We start from the raw sequence: 22,609 nt of genomic DNA, 5'->3' as shown, positions 1-22,609 counted from the left end.
GTTACCCGATTTGGTCATGAAAGTCGTGTATTCTTTGTCACCTTTTTCCATGGGGATCTGGTTGTACCCTGAGTATGCATCTATAAAAGACAGTAATTTAAATCTAACAAAACTATCAACTAGTCTATCTATGTTAGGTAAAGGGAAATCATCTTTAGGGCAAGCCGTGTTGAGATCGGTATAATCAACACATGTTCTCTATTTTCCATTAGATTTTTTCACAAGTACAACATTTGAGATCCAAGTTGTGTATGGGGCTTCTGAAATAAAATTTTCCTCTAGGAGGTCTTTTACAGCATTTTCAGTAGCCTCTGTTTTCTCGGGATACTGCCTACGCTTATGTTGCACTACATCCCTAGCGGCATGATCGATGGTCAGCTGGTGGCAAGCCACTTCGGGGTCCATTTCAGGCATCTCAGCAGCACTCCATGCAAATAGGTCAACATTATCTCTTAAGCAGGCTTTCATTTGCTTCCTTGCGAGGACAGTGTCAATCTTCACTCCTTTGTTTGAGTCGTTGTCGTGGAGGGTAACTTTGAACTCGTCATTTAGAATGATGCGTCTAGGATGGGGAGGCTCTTCGTTGCGATATGGTGCTAAGGAGGTTTCCGCTGCTAGTCGAGTTTCTCTTTCTTTCTTCTTTTGCTCCTTCAAGTCGTCTTTGGTGACGCGATTGTCGAGGTTGATCGAGTCGACGTGAGGTATTGGCTTTGGCACCTCCACGCTACTGGGTCGAGATGGCTTATCGACAGTTTTGGACGACACGTTGATGGAGTTATGCCCCTTTGAGGCCGCCTCGAAGCATCTCTTTATAGCTTCAATGTCCCCGTGAAGGGTGGCTACGAGCCCCTTAGGTGTGTATTACTTCATCTACAAATGAACAGTGGAGGGTACGGTGATCAGTTCAGTCAGAGTTGCCCTTCCCAGGATGTATTGGTATAGAGAGGGATAGTTTATCATCAAGAATTAGACTTTGACTAATATGGCAGTCTCAGTTGCTTCGAAAGTGACAATTAGTTTAACATAGCCCCAAGGCTTTGTGGTTGCGCCGTTGAAGCCCTGCAAGTAATAACCCATGTAAGGTGTCAAATGTGTCTTATCGAGTTGCAATGTTAAGAATAGCTGAGAGTACATGATGTCGACCGAGCTTCCCTAGTTGACCAGTATGTGGAGAACGTCAAAGTTAGTCATTCGTGCTCTTACGAGCAATGGGATGTTGGAGTTTGGGGATCCACCGGGAAGCTCCTTGCAGTAGAATGTGATAGGAACTGAGCTTCCTCAGACCTTATTGAGGGTGGAATTCTGGCTCGAGCTTGCATCGATGAGTTCCTCGAATTTTCTTTTTACTGAACCTACAGTGAGTTTGTTGAATCATCTGCCAAATATGACCACGACGAAGGGGGAGATCTCTTATGCGCTGTGTTGCAAAGTATTAATATAGATGAAATATTTTTGTTTTCCATTGCATGTGAAATAATGAATGAAAATGATAATCCTGAACCTATAACTATGAAAGAATGTCAAAATAGACATGATTGGAAAAATTGGAAGGATGCAATAGACACTGACTTAAATTCTCTTAAAAGTCGAAATGTATTTGGCCCTATTATAACTATACCAAAAGATGTGAAACCGGTGGGGTATAAGTGGGTCTTTGTAAGAAAACGAAATGAGAAAAATGAGATTGTTAAACACAAAGCCTTGTCTTGTTGCACAGGGTTTTTACCAAAGATCAGGAATTGATTATGAGGTAATATATTCTACTGTTATGGATGTCATTACTTTTTGTTATTTAATTAGTTTAACAGTATTTAACAATCTTAATATGTATCTTATGGATGTTGCTGCTAAATTGTATGGATCACTTGATATTAATATATACATGAAAATCTCAGAAGAATTTAAAACGCGTGAGACATCAAAACCTAAATAAATATATGCAATTAAGTTACAAAGATCATTTTATGGGTTAAAACAATTCGAGTGCATGTGGTATAAGAGCCTAAGTGAATATTTGCTTAAATAAGATATGAGAAAAAAAAATTGCCCTTGTGTATTTATAAGAAAAACAATATCCGATTTTGTAATAATTGATGCCTATGTTGATTATTTAAATATCATTAGAACTAATAGAAAAATTAAGGAAGCAATAGATTACTTAAAAAGGAAATTTGAAATGAAAGATTTAAGAAAAACTAAGTTCTGCCTTAGTTTACAAATTGAGTATACCAAAAATGATAAATTGGTACATCAATCAAATTATACAGAAAGGGTATTAAAAAGGTTTAACATGGACAAAGCAAACCCTCTGAATGCTCAAATGATGAGTAGATAACTTAATGTTTGATTCATTTAGACCTAAGGAAGGTAATGAAGAAGATCTTGGCCCTGAAGTACCATAATCCAGTGTCATTGAGGCTCTCATGTACTTTGCTACCTGTACAAGACCTGATATAGCGTTTGCAGTGAATTTACTAGCAAGATTCAATTCATGTCCTACAAAAAGACATTGAAAATGAATAAAACATATATTTCGACATCTTCAAGACATTAAATGTATAATTTTTTCCTCAGACAAAGCGATGTCGTTTTGATATTTTTTTTAGAAAAATAAAATTAAGATATAAGTACACTATTAGACCTTGTTCAAAAATTATTTGAATTTTTATTTTATAATATTTTATTTTGTGTGAAGACAATATTTAAAATTTAAATTTAAAGAATAAATTTGTAAAATTATGATATTTTGAAATTTTGTAGGTATCATGATATTTTTAGAAACCAAATCATTTGATTTGACTGATTTAATAAATATATAATCTCGTTATTTATTCAACTGAGTATCTGATTTAATCTAGTTTTATTATTCAATTCAACCAATGATCAAATGGTTCGATCAATGAACTAACAACTTAATACCTTTACCAATTTGATGACTGATCTAATTTTTAAAACAATGAATGAACCTTTCATTAAACTTCTCAATTGCAAATTTCTACTTGAGTGGATTTTAGCATGAGAGGACTCATTCTTAGTTGATACACAGAAATTATCCACAGTAAATAAAATAAAAATTAACAAAATAAATACTAATATAGACACCAACAATTATCCCTTAAAATAAACAATAAAATAAACAAGTGTAGACGTAATACATATATCTTCTAGTACACATATTTATTTATCATTTCTATTAAATACATCGTCACTATTAAACTTTAATATTTTTTATTTAATGTTAAAAAATATAATGACATAATAAATTATAATACATTGAATAATTTTTATTATAAATATAGAAAAACGAGTATGAACTTAAGTATTTATAGGTCTGATACAGGTTTAAATGATGATGCCCACATAGATATAGACGGGCAAAAAAAACTTAAATCGCACATATGGAGACAACTATTATAATACACGGCCCATTATTTGCCGATCTAGGACATATTGGTCTTTTCTAATCCTTAGAGAAAGGTTACACTAGGGGTGCTCGCGGTGCGGTTTGGACGGTTTTGACGAAAAAAATCATCCGAACCGCAAGAGAAAAAATAGTGCGGTTTGTTTTGGTTCAGTTGGCTTTTAAAAAAAATCTGAACCAAACCAAACCAAACTAATACGGTTTGGTTCGGTTCGGTTGGTTCGGTTTTTTACAAATATTTTATTTTGCCATACATACACATATAGATGATAACATAATTTTGTATTTATACATTCGTACACTATCAAATAACAAAAAAATTCGTCATATTTTGACAAGAATTTTTCTTTTAATATGTAAAAATTAAATTAGACAAAAGTGGAATATTAAACATAAAATAATAGCATAAAACAATATAAAAATTATTATAACGAAACAAAAATAGAAGAGACAAAAGATTAGTGAAAGTGAAAAAGAAAAAAAGTGTTAAGAGATTAGATAAGAAGATATGCGATAAAAACGAAACTGAAATACGGAACATTTACATAAAAATGAGAAGGTGAAAAAGAAAGAATATAAGAGAGTAGAGATTATAGAAGAAGAGAGAAGATGTATGTGGCAAAGAAGGTGTGATAATGTTATTAGAGATTTTAGAAGATCGGGACTGAAATTATGTGTAAGGATGAGAAAATTGTTCGTAATCATAATGCTAATGTATAATAAATTTAAATTTGGGTTGGATGTGAGTTAGTAAAATTTAGGTTGTAACATAGTGCGGTTTGGTTCGGTTTACAAAATACAAACCGCAAACCGAACCGTGCGGTTTTGTAAAAACTGACCTGAACTAATCCGAACCAAATGCGATTTTTTGCGGTTTCGATTTGGTTTGGTTTGCGGTTTTCCATTGGGTTGATTTGGTTTTGATCACCCCTAAGTTACACGTATACTCAAGAGACCTAGTTTTTATTAAGGATGAGCATGATTGGTTACTTTTAAAGACCTAGTTTTTATTAAGGATGAGCATGATTGGTTACTTTTAAAAACCAAACCATAATCAATCTCCTACCATTTAGATTAGGGGTGGCAAAACGGGCCGCCCGCCCCGTCCGCCGCCCGCCCGCCGCCCGCCCCGCCTTATGCCCGCCAAAAAACGAGCGGGACGGGCATGCCCGCCAAGTAAAATGGGCATCAAAATCATGCCCGCCCGGCTAAAATGGCGGGTTGGCGGGCGGCTGGCTTACCCGCCTATTTTTATTTATATTTTTTTTAATAGATTAATATTTTTTTTTACTTTTTAATTAAACTTTTCACTTATTTTTTAAAACAATTTTTTATAAAAGTAATTTTTTAACAAATTTATTCTAAATATTACATATATTTATAAATAAATGTATAAAATAAACCATCAAGAATTGCAATTACTAGAATTAACTAAAAAAATAGTGAGTTTTGGAGGAGGAGCGGGTTTTGACGAGCGGCGGGCTTTGGCGGGGCGGGTATGGAGGGCGGCGGGTTTTGGCGGGGCGGGCTTTGGCGAGCGGCGAGCCTAGAATCTCAACCCAACCCGCCAATTTTTGGCGGGTGCGCGGGCGGCCCGGCGGACCCCGGCCCGTTTTGCCACCCCTAATTTAGATATGGACAAAATTTAAGTACAATTTTTTTTAGGTATGATTGTTCCCATTTTCTAATAAAAATAAAAAATAATAAAAATCACGCCTAAAGAATTGTATCTAAATTTTTTACTTAGATAATTTGAATTTATAACCATAACCACATTTCAAACAAAACTAATTATAAAATCAATTATAAATTTGATTATAATATAACCATTTATTAAAAGATCAAATTTTAAAATATTTTTATTTTGGAAATTAAAAAATAAATTTTAATTGACTTAAAATATTTGGATTAACTTTGAATTTTGAATAAAAACTTAATTATAACCAAATCCAAAAATAATTTAACCAATTAATAACCTTTTTATTATATCTAGATCATATAAAAGGATGACCAACCATTAGTATCTATGTAGATTAATAACCATTAGAATATTTCAAATAGATTTGAATTTGGTTGTGAATTTGAGTCTCGCAACCGAATATTTTGTGCACCCCTAGTTTACATATATAACTTCAAATAAAATTTATACAATACAAAAAGTTTAGAAAAACATATGTTGCTTGCTAATGTCATATATTAATATACACAAGCTCGGCGGCAGCTTGCTACATTATTGTAATATTATAACAAACCATTTTGTTCATCACACTATCTACAACAAAGTCGTTGTACAATACCAATAACAAATAAAACCATCATGTAAGCAATACACACGGCACTAAGATTTTTTTAAATTAAAAATAAAACAGCTAGAAAAAGACATTTGATTAGTTAATCTGATAAAACCATATTTATGGTGGACAATGTTAGAGAAAAGCCAAGACATGGCACCAATCTATGCTTGAACAGGTGAAGAACTACCAAAGAAGAAAGCAATAACATTCAGCCACCTAACCCATCAACACTGAATCTGAACCTAAATGAAAAAACCAATGAAAACAAAGATAGAAAGTTTGCCATGTCTGGATCAGTGAAAAATCTTAAAGAATTGTACTCGTGGCAGGAGACACAACAATGGTGTAGTTCCTAAAAATGTGCACTATAAAGGAGCAGGAACAAATAATCTTCTATACTAAAATAAGACACTAAATTGATCGACTTTTTCTGTGACTTCAGGACTATATTGTCTGATAAAAACAAAAATCCAAGACCAAAATACTAATCACCTTAAAAAAATAAAGTTTTTCAACTAGAAAAAATTAATAACAAAATATAATTTTTTTGAATACGACAAACTTAACTAGTCAAATTATATTTATCATCACAAAATGTAAGTTTTTATTAAAGGCGATTAGTTCAATTCTGTTGCTAAACTTGGTAATAACATTGCTTTTCAAAACATGAAAGAACACTGACCGATAAAGCCAGATGTAGGATGTATAAAGTTAGCTAAACAGCAACACAAGTTAACCTTGAGCAGCTTGACAGCCAATTCAAAAATTTCAAAACTTATCAACAGTGATCAAGTTTAGAAAAATAAAAGACTTATGGAAACTTTAATGCCTTGCTTTTCAACAAGACATCATTGTAGAACTTGTAATGAAAAGATTGTGAATGATTTTGAAGATAAATACAGGCAGAATCACTAATATCCAGGCAAAACAAATTGCACTTGAAAGACACTAAATGGGATAATTGATCCATCAAAATATGATTGATATACAGTATTCTATTCATTAATGCAATCACCTGCTTGTACCAGGTGCCACATGGGATGAGCCAGGGATGCAAGCATTTATCCACATAATGACACATGGTTTAATTATCAAGCAAGTATAAAGCATGTTTTCATGAAAGCAGCACTCACCTGAAATAATCAATCTACTTTAGCAGCGATTATTTGGAGACTATCCACATGCCTCTATAAAAACATTCATATAATCAAAATTAATCCCCAACTAAGAAGTCAACCCACCAACTATTAAACAAAAAGGCAGGAGCGAAGAGGTCTTGCTCAGAGTAAGCGAACAACCTACCTCTTTGCATCCAGTTCAAGAAACCAGCCAACTGAAATAATAAATCCCTCAGACCACAGTATACATAAAACGTTCAATGACAAATCTCTAGTATGGGCGCGAACGATTCCCACTATAATGATCCCGTCGATCAGGGCCAGAATTGTCTCTGCGCCTATCTCCACCACCACCGTAGCCACCCCTATTGCCCCTATAAAAAAATAAAACAAGAACAATTAATTTAAACTTCAAAAGAGAGATAGAATTATCATATAAAAGACTATAAATATGTAAATATGTTAAGATATAAACATGGTCGGTTGATTTATGTCATCAGTATAACACGACTATAAATATCAAAACCAAATAATTGCAAAAAAGTACAAAAATTCAAATTGAATCAAACATATAAATAATTTGATAATCATTTATAATTTTCACTATTGTTATGATGATAGTGAGATGATTGGAAGTTTACGAGCTCAATTGTCTCTAACTATGACATTTAAGCTTAAAAAAATGAAGAGAAGAATAGAAGATGTGCATAGAGATTTAATGAGTGAACACATTAGAAGTATTATAATATAATAATCCATAGACTATGTTTTGATTCCTAATCTACAACATTAGCATATCATTCATCCTTTAACTCATAGATTCAGTGACTAAAGCATACCCATGGTTATTTGCTTGTGGAGCCCTGGGTGCAGATTTCTCTGCCATCGCAACACTGATTTTGTAACCCCTCAAATCATAATCTGAAATTGCAGATTCAAGATTAGTTAAACTTTATACAAGAAATTATATCATTAAGTACACAATATTGCAGGAAAAAGATAGTTCAAAGTAGTACCATTGTAAAAACCGCCAGCGGAGTGAGCTGCAAAGGGATCTTCATAAGCAAGGCATGCATCACCCTTGTTTTTTCCATTCTCATCAGTATAAATCTTTATGTTGTAAGGCCATTGATCTTTATAACCCCTCTTCTGCTTAATTCTACCAACCTAGGCAGTTAAAACACATGTAACAAATTGTCTAGAATGCTGAAGCCTCTAATTCTCCACATAGAGAATAAAAAAACCTATTTCCTCCATTACAACAGAGCTGCATTACTTGCACAGTGCAATTCAATATGTACCTCAAAAACATGGTTATGCCTCATAATGAAAAATACGAATTTACTTTTAAAGATATACTTCCACATGAAATATTCGTGATAGAAAATTGAGACAACTAAAATGTGCAAAAGTCAACAGATCAGAACATTACTTGTCCAATGCCTCCAAAAAGTTGTTGCAATTCATCAACAGTCACATCGGGTGGTAAGTTTGAGATGTAGATTCTAGAGTTGTCACATGTATCCCCACAATTCTCATCGCACTGCTTCACCGGAGCTGCTGACTCGGCAGGAGCTCCACCAAATCCACCGCGATTACCGCTGTCATATCCAGCTGGAGGCGCAGCCCTACCACCACTTCGTGCATCACCTTGATTATCTCCACCATAACCACCAGCGTTGCCTCCATATGAAGGGGGATATGAATTAGGTCCACCAGTATAGCTTGTAGGTGGAGGAACAGCATCTGTTCCATAATTTGCATTCCCACCATAAGTAGGAGGGTAGTTTCCGCCACCACCATAAGACTGAGCAGCAGAAGGAGGAGGAGCTTGACCATAGCCCCCATCGTCTCTGCCTTGATTACCACCATATGAGCCACCCCTGTTGCTCCCTCCACCTCGGCCATCACTGTTACTACTCCTTCCACCATTATGGTCATTAGTTCTACCTCCATCATAGTTCCCAGATCTACCCCCTTGGTTACTGCCATATCCCCCACCACTTCCTCCTCTATTATATCCACCACCGCCGCCGCCGCGGTCATTACCACTGGTAGGACATGGAGCACCACACTTGTTACACTCATTTCTTCTAGCAAAATTCACGTTCCCACAACTATACATAGCAATAAAAATATATAACAATTCAGAATCGTATGAAAACCTAACAATCAAGAAAAGCATATTTGAATTAAAGAACAGGAAATTATCCTCTAAAGCAAATAACATGCCTTTCATTAGGGCAACGCCAATCTCCATCTCGGCCACTTCCACCACCGCCGCGGCCACCGCGACCACCACCACCACCTCTACCACCACGATCTCCACCTTGAAATCCACCACCACCACCTGCTGAAGTTCACATCAATAAGGTTCATACAATTGAGAATAAACGAAAAACGCAATAAAAAATTATAGACCAAAATTACAAACCTCGACCTCCATATCCACCACTTCCCCTACTGCCACCGCCGCCTCTTCCACCGTATCCTCCGCCATCGTTTCCCCCGTATCCACTCCTTCCGCCATATCCTCCACTTCCACCATCGCCACCTCCGTATCCACCGCCGCCTCCGTTTCCGCTACCTTTCGATCCGTAACCCCCACCGCTTTCATTTCCGCCATAACCACCGGCGCTGCCTCCTCCATAATTTCCACCACCTCCACCTCCACCACCTCCTCCTCCATAATTTCCGCCACCTCCACCACCTCCGTAACCACCGGCTGAACCGTAACCACTACTAGCTCCATAGGACGATGGCGCAGAACCACCACCGCCATCATGACCGTACCCTCCAGACATTATTCGATCTAGGGTTTGTTACGACCACACGAGAGAAACTGAGATTTTTGGGCACTGAAGCTTGTGAAGTGTAAAGAATGTGCTAGAAATTGGGCCAAAAAGGCTACACTGAGTATACTAAACAAAAACATGGGCTAACAGTTAGTCAAGAAGGGCTTGGGCCTACTTTTCACACCTTAATTTTTACTTGAGATATTCATACAGCACCCTCCAATATGTTCAAACTTCAAAGTCCTCTTGATTTTCATTTTTAATCTTTATTGAAAGGATTTTTTTTGGATGCTTTTTATAAATAAAAAATCTGATAGACATGTATAATAAATATCAAAATTTTGATTTTTAATAAAGGTGGTGAAAGAGATGGTTTGCTAATGTGAGCACCTTTAAAAACACTTTTCTTGAGATTTTAAAGTTGGAGAATCCGGAAAATGTGCGTCAACAGATTCGAAATAGGAAGGAGACTACTTTGTTGAATTGTCACTATGTGTTGGTTTAACCTTCTTCGAAGCACTCTTTATTTTTACTAGTTGTGAGGGTGGTATCAAATATGTGGTTTCTAGATCGGCAGTCTTCCTCATCTACTCTTTGATGTGTAGTTTTATGTTATCATCAACATTCAAAAAAACTCTCTTGAATCACTTTCCATTTTGTCGTGATAAATATATTCAATTTACCATCCTTCATTACACCATCACCATCAAACCTAAGCTTTTTACAATGCGTGTATGCCTCATTCATTCGTATAGGTTTATCAAGTTTCATCTTCTTTGAAATTAAACAAGCACATGGAAGACCATGTGTCTTCTTAAGTGTACAACCCCACTTTGAGCTATCTGAACATATTTTCTCTACTTGCTTGGCTTTGTGATAAATAAAATTCAATCTCACTCGAGATATATTGCCCAACAATTATGGATAAAGATTGTTGTCTCTAAATCTGCATTCTAATACAGTAATATTACGAACAAATGATGTTTGTACCTCGTTATGCTAATTTTGGATCATTCAGTTCACATAGTCCCAACCTTTATATAAATCACTTTTATTATTTCTCAACCAATTCTTCAATGTAGCATGAGCAGATTCAACTTTGTTAGTTGTTGTATTTCCAAAGTGACTAACCTGATCAGTCCAAAAACAAACAATTTTCTTCTTCACCTGGTTTAGAATTGTACTTCTAACATATTTTAATAAATCTAGATATTTTTCACACACCCATCTGAAATGTATTACATATTCGGTATATAACTCTTTCGTAGAAGAATTTTTTATAACATTTCAAGCATCTGTTAGGCTTTCCAATATCACACTAGTTTTGACAATTTTCCCATCTCCACCCTTGATTTGTTTGGTTCTTATTGTATGCTTAAGTCTACTTCTCACATTTTTTGTTTTGTGATACCTTCAAAGTAATGCATATGTTGTAGAAAACACATTTTAATTGAATTCATCAATGTAGTATTGTGATCGGTGACAATTACTTTTGGCATATTTTATTGGTCATTCAACATAGTCCGACACACTTCTAAAGCGCGAGTAACATTGTCCTTTTTTTCACTTTCCAAAAATGCAAACCCAACTGAAAAGTTATCTCTGTAGAATTAACACGAACAATTTCCAAAAGTGGAAGCATGTACTTGTTGGTCTTATACGTTGAATTAATTATGAGTGCAATGGAAAATATGTTGAACAACTTGATAGAATCAAGATGAGTCTAAAATACATCTCGAACGATTATCCATTCTCACACACTCTGTACCTAGATACATAATGATCCTTATCCAAAAGCCTTAATCGTTGTTGCATTTCAGTTCTTGGATCTCTTATTGCCTTGTTGTTTCAGGCACGAACATTATATATTTGCTTATATTTGATGACACTATGAGGTATTTTCCGTTTCAAAGTTGCAAGTATGTTTTGCGGTCGCACCATGTTCAATGTCATATCATAAACAAAATCTTTCTCTTTAGATTTAGAGTGACATACATGTGAAAAATGTGTTTTCCATATGGCTTGGTTTTGATGAAGACGTGTAGATATCAAAGAAGAAAAAGAGGCTTGATAACAAGTGGATATCAAAGAAGAAGTTGGTATGAAGATGATATGTGGAAATCAAGAAAATTTCTAAGGTATTCATTACAAATCTCCAAATATTACCTTAAATGCTCAAAAACATCTCCCATACTTCATCTACAATCTTCTTAAATCAAAATGCAAGAAAATTATTGAAGCCTAGCAAAAAATTTGACGATTTTCTAGCCAAAATGCAGTGGTAATCGATTACCACATCCTGGTAATCAATTACAAGTATTCAAAATTCAAAATTATAGACATTGGACCTATGGTAATCAATTACCACATGAAAAGTGGCCATTTTCACCAACTAATTTCACAATTTTGAATGGCAAAGTTTCATAGAACTTTTTCAAACGTTTGCATCCAGTCATGGAGGTTTCTAAAGGTGTATATAAGGCTTCATACACCAGACAACAGATTCACCTATTTCAATTTCAATTTTCACATAATTCAAAAAAAAAATTTAAAAATGTTCATACATCAAAATTTTGAAACTTTGCATTTTTCACATATCTTAAAAGTTTCATTACAATTTCTGAGCACTCAAGGTACACATAGTTTGAATTGTAATTCAAGAAATAGATGTCCAATATTACATGTGTTAATAGGCATATGGCAAATGAATTCAGACTCGACCACCTCCACCACGAACTTAACGAAGAAAAACCTATTTAATTGGGGGCAGGGGCAGGTGCGGGAAAAACTTGATTTTTAATTAAAGGGGAGAGGACATGGAAGGAGGATGCTAATACCTTTCCCCTCCATGCCTCCATCTATTAAATTTAATTTATTACCCAAATGTTTAATAATTTTATCACTGATTTACACTTCGTGATCTTAAAATATCAAGTTTATTAGATTTTTTTAAAATACAAATTTAATATAAATGATCAAATATTATGATTATTCTTAAAATGACTAATTAAGTTTAATTATTGATTTTTGTTGCTATGAAAAAAATATATTTTAAAAACAGTACAATTTATGCGGGTTTGGTGGGGAAGGCCGGAGCGGGAAAACTCATTCCTTAGTGTGGGCAGGGGTGGGGACCAATTATTACCCCTGACTGATTTTGGGGGCGGGGTGAGACTGGTTTTAAGAGGCGGGAGACAGGGTTGTTAATGCTTAAACTCTCTCCTGCCCCGCCCCCCGTTGCCACACCTATGTGTTAATTTTGGAAATTCAAACCAATAAGAAATATTATTCAAATTTAATTACAAAATTGTGTATATTACTTGATCATCAAGATTGTGGGTATAAGTGATGTGTTAGGAGGTTGTAAAGTGTCTTAATGAAGACTTGTACAAAGATCTAGACATAGTGAAAAATCCTTTAAGAGAATAGAGGGATTAAATATACCTTAAGTTGGTAAGCAAAACTAGTATAAACCATTGTCATTTATTTTCCGCATTTTAAAATTAGGCATTTACATTCCTAATTGGTAACAAACATTAATATTATTGCTTCCGACAAAATTAATAAGTGAAGAAACTTAGCGCAAAAATGATATAAATTCAACAAACTTAATTCACCCTCTATCTTAAGTTGCATCTCGTAGTTACAACATAATGGGATGACCGACTAATTTGTAACACATTTCATGATTATGTATACCACAAACCACATTAAATGTCCATGTATTATTTACCTTAAAGTATATGCAAAACTTAAAAGGACACTCACATTTCCTCAAACCGGTGTCATCCGGTTTCAACTTTCAGATATGTTTCATTATTTGTCACTTCTTTCAAATCTCATTATCTCAAATGTTAGTCTTCTGTCAGAACCAGAATCTAACCTCCCAATTACAATGTCGAACCCCAATTTTGCAGCTTTTGTTCGGATCCATTGAAGTATATGTTCACGAACATCAAACTCCTTTGTAAATTATTTACCAACATCTACCTCGACATAAATCGATTTAACATCCATATACACAATAACCTTTGATACAACATCAGACTCATCATCAATTGATTTAACATTCATAAACACAATAGCTTTGGGTACAATGTCAGGGTGCACCATTGTTGCAACTAGTAATAACACAATCAAATTTAAATTCAATATGAAAACAGTCCGAAAAACTTCTGCAATTACATGCAACACAAGACATAAGTTAACTTTTGGACGCAACGCTCACTTTAAACCAAATTCTTACAAGCAACGAGGAACGAAATACATGTACATTACTTTAAATTCTAGCTTATTCTGCTCCTTTTGATGTGAAAAAATAGAACAATGTGGTTTTGAAGTGTAAAACTTAATTGAGAATGGAAGGAGATTTATGTAGTTTTGGGGAGTATGGTGAAGTATGGTAGTATGATCATGAAATGAATAGTACATGCAAATATGATGTTTTATTTATTTTTCCGCCAGTAATTCTGGAAGTTAACTTCTGTATTATCCACTGATAGTTCTGAAACAAACACACTATCATGAAATTTAAAATGTGTCCAAGAGATTAGTCCAGAACTTAACCTGCTAACTCATTTTCCATTAACTTCTATATTATATTTTGATAAAATTAGCTTGACTCACTTACAAAGTGTTTTACTGTGTTTTACGGGATGTCTGAAAGTTAACTTTCATATTATTCTTAGAGTATTTTCTGATTTTCTAAGGTTGGCTCTTCACCAAGGGTGAGAAGAGTAATCCCTTTCACATCTCTATCCTGATAAGTCATTGCTTAGATGTTTGAATCATATAACAAATTCGTAAGAGATGACTTTTAAAACTTAGGAAAGTTACCTATAACTAGGATTCACTCTAAATAAGTGCCTCAATGTTTGGCATTTCCAACCAAACTACAAGACAATTTTGAATGTGGGCATTCTAATAGGGCCGCTCAAGAGCACCAATATTACATTTCTCAAAAAAAAAATGAAAAAGTCAAAGGGAATAAACTTATAATAATTGATCAAAATTTAACAAACAATATAACCTTCCTCGAGAATACACTCAATTTCAGAAAATAGTAATCTAATGTTCAACTTCAACCACATGCAGTGAATAACCATCCAAACCAAAGCAATAACCCGAACACTTTAATTGCATGAAAAAATAACTTTAAATAGACCTAACCAATACCATTCTAATTCATCAATAGACATCTACAACAAAACTACCACAATCTAGTAGCTGCAAAAATATCCTAATTTTAACTTATGTCACCTCCTAAGATGCCAAAAGAGTTGTTACAAGTATAATGATCCAACGGAAACTACTCACCCTATAAAACTCTGCATGAGAAGTGTGAATCTCAATTGGAAACCTGCAACGATCCTCGGACGGATCAACGGTTGTGATTAAACCAAGTCCCCCAAAGTCACAACTTTCAGCTCTCTGATCATGTTGCTGATAATAACTATTAAAAGCATATGATATATTACTAGGCCATGTGATGTTAAAACAAGATCCACCCGAAGATAGTGCAGTGCAATCAGCATTTGCACAAGCTTCTAAAGCTTTTGCAGTTGCATTAGACAAGTCTTTGTTGTTGTTCACAACACACCATTTGGGAGAAAGATACTCTACATTTTGAGCATTCACAAGGCTCTTTGAACCCTGGCCGAGATCCACGTGGTATTTTGATTGGCCGTCGAAGGTGAATAAACCCCAATGCCTTTCGAAGTTTCCGGCGGCAATGCTTCTTTGATCTTCGTCGAGAAGGCTATGAATGTATGTTTCGTATGGGGGTTGGTGTGGTCGAAGCGGGGTTCCCAAGTTGCTATGGAGGTGGTTCATTAGGCCTTTCATGAAGGTTTCGGCTAGGTACGAGGTTGCGTTGACAGCTCCATCGGTTGGCCAACCAATCTTTGAAACAACAATTTCCATATTAGGAAATCCCACTTTTGATAAAACAGTAATTACGGTATCGTAGCTCAAATCAAAACTATTTTTGTATGTTTTGCGGCTGAATTTATGAGGGTGTGCAGTTTCTTTAAAGAGTGAAAAATCAAGGGAAATATTTTTGGTTTGGAGGAAGGTTATGAATGGCGAAATGGTCACAAAGAAAGGCGATCCATGCTTGTTGAGAAATGTGAGTAGCTCAATCATGGTTTTGTTGACGTCGGATCTGAAATGCACTTCGGTAGACGAGTTGGAACTTGACTCAAAACTATCAAAGCTGCAAGGAACTACAACTTTCACTTTGTTGTCCAATTTTGCTTTATTTAAAGCAGCTTCAATGTTCATAGCAGCTCCAATTATGAAGGGATGGAATTGTTCACCATAACTTTTAAGAAACGGCTCGTCTCCGACAGCAACATATCTGCATAAGTTATAATTAGAACCATATATGTAAAGTGGATCATACTTCAGAAATACATAATACATTTTCTTTCAACTACCAGTGATTTTTTCCTCCAACTTGTTGAAACCAGAACAGAAAATTAAGCAATTAATGGATAAAACACTGAATAAAGAGAAATAATGGGGAATGTATCACTCTTTTATGGAAATGGAAAATACTATAAGTGGAATAACATTCACACAGGCCAGAGCTATGCTCCTACAGAGAAGAAAATAATACTCCATCTACTCCTAACCAACTCGCCATTTCCAAGATACCCGCTCACTCTCCCTCAGTTTCAATAAAACAGAAACCACCGCACTCCTCTCTCTCTCCACCGCGTCAGCATTCTCTCCGTCTTAGCATGGACAAAACTGGAGTTTCCATTAAGGGGTTCATCAAGGCTAACAAGTCGGATCTAAATTTTTTAATACACATAGCACCCTTTAACAAAAATGTGGCTTGTTTTCGGATCGTTTCATTGCCCCATTATCAAGCGGGGAGCGTTCTATTCTATTATTTTATTCTGTTCTACTTTCTGAAACAGTAACAAGATATTATTGAGACAAAATGAATGGCAGATATAATTGTCCTACGACTAGAGAGAAGAACCATGTATAAGAAATATGTTCTCGAATTTGTTTTTAACAGTAATAAAATCTCAGCCCTCAGAAGCACTTCACTGAAATTGGAACACAATTCATACACACAATACTGCTAGAGAATAAAATAATGCTGAAATATCCATTGGCAAATTTCATCTTATCAACAAATCACATAGACCGGAATCACTACTCTTCCACAACACCACCTCCATTAATCACTTCTTTCATGACACTCATTGATTCCCTTTTTGTTTCATGACATAGATCATACCTGCTGCAGTTGATTCACTGCTTTCATTTGCAATGAACATTGGCCGTTTTAAAAAACTTGATACTAATTTAAAAAACTTGATTCCAATGCCATTGTTTGTTCTATAATCTACCAGGTGGAAGTTCAACTACCAGTAGTACTATACCAGGTGCAACTAGTAGAATCAAACACACAAAATAGGCACAGCCATGATTACTAATCAATGTATGAAATGACCACGACAAGGACAAACTATCTACAATTTTGTTTGACATAAACATTTTGTGTTCCCTCACTTCATTTGAACATAGCTGTAGAAGGATGGCAATCAAAGACTAACTGCCATCAACAAGTTATCTACATTCCGCGAAAATTCACAAAATAAAGTGCCTAAACAGAACTTAGAAGAACATCATTACTAATCACCAGAGCCCTCTGTAGATTTGTCGCAGTTTAACCATGACAGAACAAATAGAGGCCCTATCTAACCATGGTTTAACATTGACAAACATTTTATGAGGCTCTATTTAATCAGGTTAAATCATGAAAAAATTGTAACCATGTGCGTAGTGTGCTAATCACGAATTTAAAAAATATGAATACAATAACAAAACATCAAAAAAAAGGAACAAAGGAATGAAGGAAATAAAAAACGAAACAAAGAGAACAAAGAAAAACGACATACTCAATTCTCGCTCCACCTCCACCACTAGAAACATATCGAGTAACATTATCATGAACCCAATTCTCCGCAGCTTTTCTAGAAGAATTCAACCCTCTAAGCATAACATTAGGAACACCGACAGTGACACCAATGTTGGACCCAGAAAGAGCTTGAAGAACATCAGCTTTTGCATCAAACAGTTTCACTTTATTAATGTTGTTGGACTTCAAAAGCTTCACTACTTTGATAGGTGGTAGAGGGTGCGAAGCCATGGTTCCCCAGTTCACACCCACTGCTTCGGTTACACATGAGATGCTGCAAATGGTGAAGATTGTGAATGTGATGAACGAAGAAATGGTGGACATTTTTGGTTCTGAGTTTGGGGTTTTTTTGATGACAGTGGAAAAAGTTTCTTTTTAGTTTGTGGCAAATTTTGTTGGGGTTTTAACCATTGTAATGGTTGGAAATTTTATTTAATGTATATTTGAATAGTAATTTATTATTCCTTTGTGTACATTGGGCATCTATAATATAAGAAAATTAATGGTTGTGAAAAAGTCCAAAATACCCTTATTTGATTTTTTGCCACCACATTAAAATTGTGGTTTTTTGGTCTTTGTACCATAAAGTTCTTAATTTTATTATTAAAATAATACAACACTATATTCTATCAAACATATCAAATCTCTCTCTATTCTCTATTTTTTTTTCTCTTTCATCACTTTTTCACATCTTTCTTCCAAAAAAAATCTATCATCTATAATATAAGAAAATTAATGGTTGTGGAAAAGTCCAAAATACCCTTATTTGATTTTTTGCCACCACATTAAAATTGTGGTTTTTTGGTCTTTCTACCATAAAATTCTTAATTTTATTATTAAAATAATACAACACTATATTCTATCAAACATATCAAATCTCTCTCTATTCTCTATTTTTTTTTCTCTTTCATCACTTTTTCACATCTTTCTTCCAAAAAAAATCTATCATCTATAATATAAGAAAATTAATGGTTGTGGAAAAGTCTAAAATATCCTTATTTGATTTTTTGCCACCACATTAAAATTGTGGTTTTTTGGCCTTTCTACCATAAAATTCTTAATTTTATTATTAAAATAATACAACTCTATATTCTATCAAACATATCAAATCTCTCTCTATTCTCTATTTTTTTTCTCTTTCATCACTTTTTCACTTCTTTCTTCCAAAAAAAAATCTATCATCTATAATATAAGAAAATTAATGGTTGTGGAAAAGTCCAAAATACCCTTATTCGATTTTTTGCCACCACATTAAAATTGTGATTTTTTGGTCTTTCTACCATAAAATTCTTAATTTTATTATTAAAATAATACAACTCTATATTTTATCAAACATATCAAATCTCTCTCTCTATTCTTTATTTTTTTTCTCTTTCATCACTTTTTCACTTCTTTCTTCCAAAAAAAATCTATCATCTATCTATAATATAAGAAAATTAATGGTTGTGGAAAAGTCTAAAATATCCTTATTTGATTTTTTGCCACCACATTAAAATTGTGGTTTTTTGGTCTTTCTACCATAAAATTCTTAATTTTATTATTAAAATAATACAACTCTATATTCTATCAAACATATCAAATCTCTCTCTATTCTCTATTTTTTTTTCTCTTTCATCACTTTTTCACTTCTTTCTTCCAAAAAAAATCTATCATCTATAATATAAGAAAATTAATGGTTGTGGAAAAGTCCAAAATACCCTTATTCGATTTTTTGCCACCACATTAAAATTGTGGTTTTTTGGTCTTTCTACCATAAAATTCTTAATTTTATTATTAAAATAATACAACTCTATATTTTATCAAACATATCAAATCTCTCTCTATTCTTTATTTTTTTTCTCTTTCATCACTTTTTCACTTCTTTCTTCCAAAAAAAATCTATCATCTATAATATAAGAAAATTAATGGTTGTGGAAAAGTCCAAAATACCCTTATTTGATTTTTTGCCACCACATTAAAATTGTGATTTTTTTGTCTTTCTACCATAAAATTCTTAATTTTATTATTAAAATAATACAACTCTATATTTTATCAAACATATCAAATCATTCTCTGTTCTCTATTTTTTTCTCTTTCATCACTTTTTAACTTCTTTCTTCCAAAAAAAATCTATCATTTATAATATAAGAAAATTAATGGTTGTGGAAAAGTCCAAAATACCCTTATTTGATTTTTTGCCACCACATTAAAATTGTGGTTTTTTTATCTTTGTACCATAAAGTTCTTAATTTTATTTTTTAAATAACACAACTCTATATTTTATCAAACTTATCAAATCATTCTCTGTTCTCTATTTTTTTTCTCTTTCATCACTTTTTTACTTATTTCTTCCAAAAAAAATCTATCATCTATAATAAAAGAAAAAATTTACGATTTTGATAAGTTACAACAATTGAAACAATAATTCAATTTACTGTTGCAAGAGCATGCTTGCAAGTAAATTACAATCATAATTAAAATATAAATATTACTTATGTGAGAAATTAATATAATTTATCATAATAATAATACTACCGTTATCTATGAAATTCATATAATGCAGAACAAAATAACATATTTAAGTATTGTTAGAATCATTTGTAACATAATTCAAGACCTTCAATATATTATGGTTAGAGACAAATACTTATATGATTTTTCACATGATTCTCAAGTAATAAGAATATAAAAGTAGCAACAAAATAATTCTTCTTCCTTCTTTACGTCAGCCAGAAATAGTAGAGAAAACTATATCACAAAATCCTATAAAAAAATTATTACAAAACCGTATAGTTATAATATTTAGATAATTGATATAATAGAGTAAATTAAATCATAAGTGTGTCATATAAATTGAAGAATAGTTAACACATAGTGAAAAATAAGAAAAGGAAATAAAATATCGATACAAAAAAAGTAGCTACCTTGTCTTTGTTTGGGTAGAAGAGGATGAAGATATACTGCAACAAAAAATAGTTTAAATATATATAATTACTACAATAGAATAAGTTGAGTTACTTGTCATATAAATCAAATAATAGCTAAAACATATGAAAAGAAAGGAAAATATCAATACAAAATAAAAAATGAAGTACTGTCTCAACTCTCAACCTTATTTAAAGAGAATGATGAAGACCTAAAACAAAATATATAGTACAGACATGTAAAACTCATATACCAGCAACGTATTTATATTCATAAGAATGATTATTAAAAAGACAATAACTCTTATTTTGTAACTCATATGTTAAAAAAAAAATTGTAACTCACCGTTTTACCAATTAAAATCTATTATTAATTAATACTAATAATTAAATATTTGTATTCTAATTAAAATATATTTACTTTTATCTTCATTATAATAATTTCATAGTATTGCAAATGAAGAATATTTATGGAATATATTTTAGCCAAGTAAAAAAATTTAGAACTATGAAATTTGTTTTTTTTCATGTAGAAGTTTATATCTATAAAATGAATAACAATAGTCAATAAAAATATTGACTAATTATTTTTAATAAAATCTTGCCCTAATAAATTTTTTTTACTCATATTAGTCTTAGTTGGTCAATCGGTTATTTTAAATCAAATATAAGTAAATAAAATTAAATATTATATATTATTAAAATAAACTAAGTTTATGAGCTAATAATATAAAATTTTACATATTAAAGTATTGACTTCAAATGTTTTAATATCAAATATTATTTTTTTTTGGTAGTGAGACAATTTATTACAAATTATTTATTTATTATAATAAAATTAGGATATTAAATTGGATAAATGTGATTTGATGTGAAAAATAAAAAGTGATAAAAATTCATAATTTTAATAGGTTTCTAATATAATGCCACGTTGGATTAAGGTTTCTAATATGATGCCACCTAGGATTTAGGGTTAGGGTTGTGTCCAAGGTTGTCATCATGACAACCTTGGATTTATATTAAGTAGGTAGATAATAGATATGTAATATTTAAAAAGAAATATTTATCAAATTAAAAACATGATAAATTTAATATGTCTAATAATTATAAATATTTATAAGTTTAGTAAAAATAGCGGTTGACAAATAAGCTAGCTGATAGCTTATAGCTTATGACTGATGGCTTATAGCTTATAGCGGATGGTTGAGACTGATAGCTTATAAGCTAATTGAAGTGTTTGGTAAAATTAGCGGTTCAATTAACTTATAAATGTAAAATGACATAAAAGATATTTAATATATAATTATTTTATTTTAAATTAAAATAAATTATAAAGATTAAAAATGGATTTTGATTAAAATAATAAGGATAAAAAAGAAAGAAAAAATAATAAGCTATAAGACATAAGCTAAAACGTTATTTGAAATAGCGTCTGAAAAATAAACTATAAGCTAGTAAAATAAGTTATAAGCTCGTGATGAAAAGACCGTTACCAAACAGGTCTAAATTATCATATGAGCTTATAAGACATAAGACATAAGCTATAAGCTCGAAAACATGTTTTACCAAACAGAGCCATAATATTTTGTTGTTTAAATAAAAAATGTATTGTGGTGATAGTGCCCCGTGAAATTAGTGAATTTATACTAATTATAAATATTTATAATAACTGAAAAGAGTTAAAAATAATATGTAACAAATCATCAACATGATAAATCCAATATATATAATTATTATGGACATTTACAAATATCACTAATAACTATTTAAAAATATTTTGTTGATTAAAATAAAAAAGTTATTATGGCGACAGACGTGTAAAAATAGTGAGTTTGAGTGAGAAAATTTACATGAGTTGGTAAAGGTTACAAATATCACTCTCATTGTTTCTTTAGAAATAAAGATTTTATCTCTTAAATAAAAATAATTATATATTTAAATAAATTATACGTATTACGTTGGTAAAGACCCGTAAAATAAAAAAGGTTAGTTGTTTGTGCGATTATTGAATATCATCCATTTTTATAAAATAAATTCTTAATTTTACTAAAATTAAATAATAGGTTAAAATTAAACAATATCACTCTCATTGTTTCTTTCTAATATACTGATAAATTGATAGTTTTAGTGACAAAATTC

General features: G+C 32.5%; 2 protein-coding genes across 6 annotated transcripts; both read right to left on the bottom strand.

The window, feature by feature from the left end:
• Positions 1-5,714: 5,714 nt before the first annotated feature.
• On the bottom strand, positions 5,715-9,711 carry LOC131662136 (transcription initiation factor TFIID subunit 15b-like). Of its 5 annotated transcripts, none has more exons than XR_009301390.1 (8): positions 9,268-9,711; positions 9,066-9,186; positions 8,266-8,950; positions 7,850-8,000; positions 7,673-7,754; positions 7,018-7,207; positions 6,849-6,902; positions 5,715-5,957 (listed from the first exon to the last, which is right to left on the bottom strand). XR_009301390.1 is itself a non-coding variant. In XM_058931834.1 (6 exons), exons 1-6 carry the CDS (start codon positions 9,635-9,637, stop codon positions 7,105-7,107), a joined length of 1,512 nt encoding a protein of 503 aa, XP_058787817.1. In that variant the 5' UTR covers positions 9,638-9,711; the 3' UTR covers positions 6,909-7,104. The 5 variants fall into 5 exon arrangements, 2 of the variants coding, with proteins under 2 accessions (XP_058787817.1, XP_058787818.1); XR_009301391.1 differs by having other exon boundaries at positions 5,715-5,951; XR_009301389.1 differs by lacking the exon at positions 5,715-5,957 and having other exon boundaries at positions 6,654-6,902.
• Positions 9,712-14,455: 4,744 nt separating this feature from the next.
• LOC131656279 (glucan endo-1,3-beta-glucosidase 9-like) lies at positions 14,456-17,955 on the bottom strand. Its single transcript, XM_058926023.1, has 2 exons — positions 17,548-17,955; positions 14,456-15,986 (listed from the first exon to the last, which is right to left on the bottom strand). The coding sequence occupies exons 1-2, from the start codon at positions 17,889-17,891 to the stop codon at positions 14,891-14,893; spliced, it is 1,440 nt and encodes a 479-aa protein (XP_058782006.1). The 5' UTR covers positions 17,892-17,955; the 3' UTR covers positions 14,456-14,890.
• Positions 17,956-22,609: the final 4,654 nt, after the last annotated feature.

Source organism: Vicia villosa, linkage group LG3, assembly GCF_029867415.1.
Source record: "Vicia villosa cultivar HV-30 ecotype Madison, WI linkage group LG3, Vvil1.0, whole genome shotgun sequence".
In the NCBI taxonomy this organism is placed as follows: domain Eukaryota; kingdom Viridiplantae; phylum Streptophyta; class Magnoliopsida; order Fabales; family Fabaceae; genus Vicia; species Vicia villosa.
Note: the sequence above shows the minus strand (reverse complement) of the source record. Positions and strands in the feature narration are given on the sequence as shown.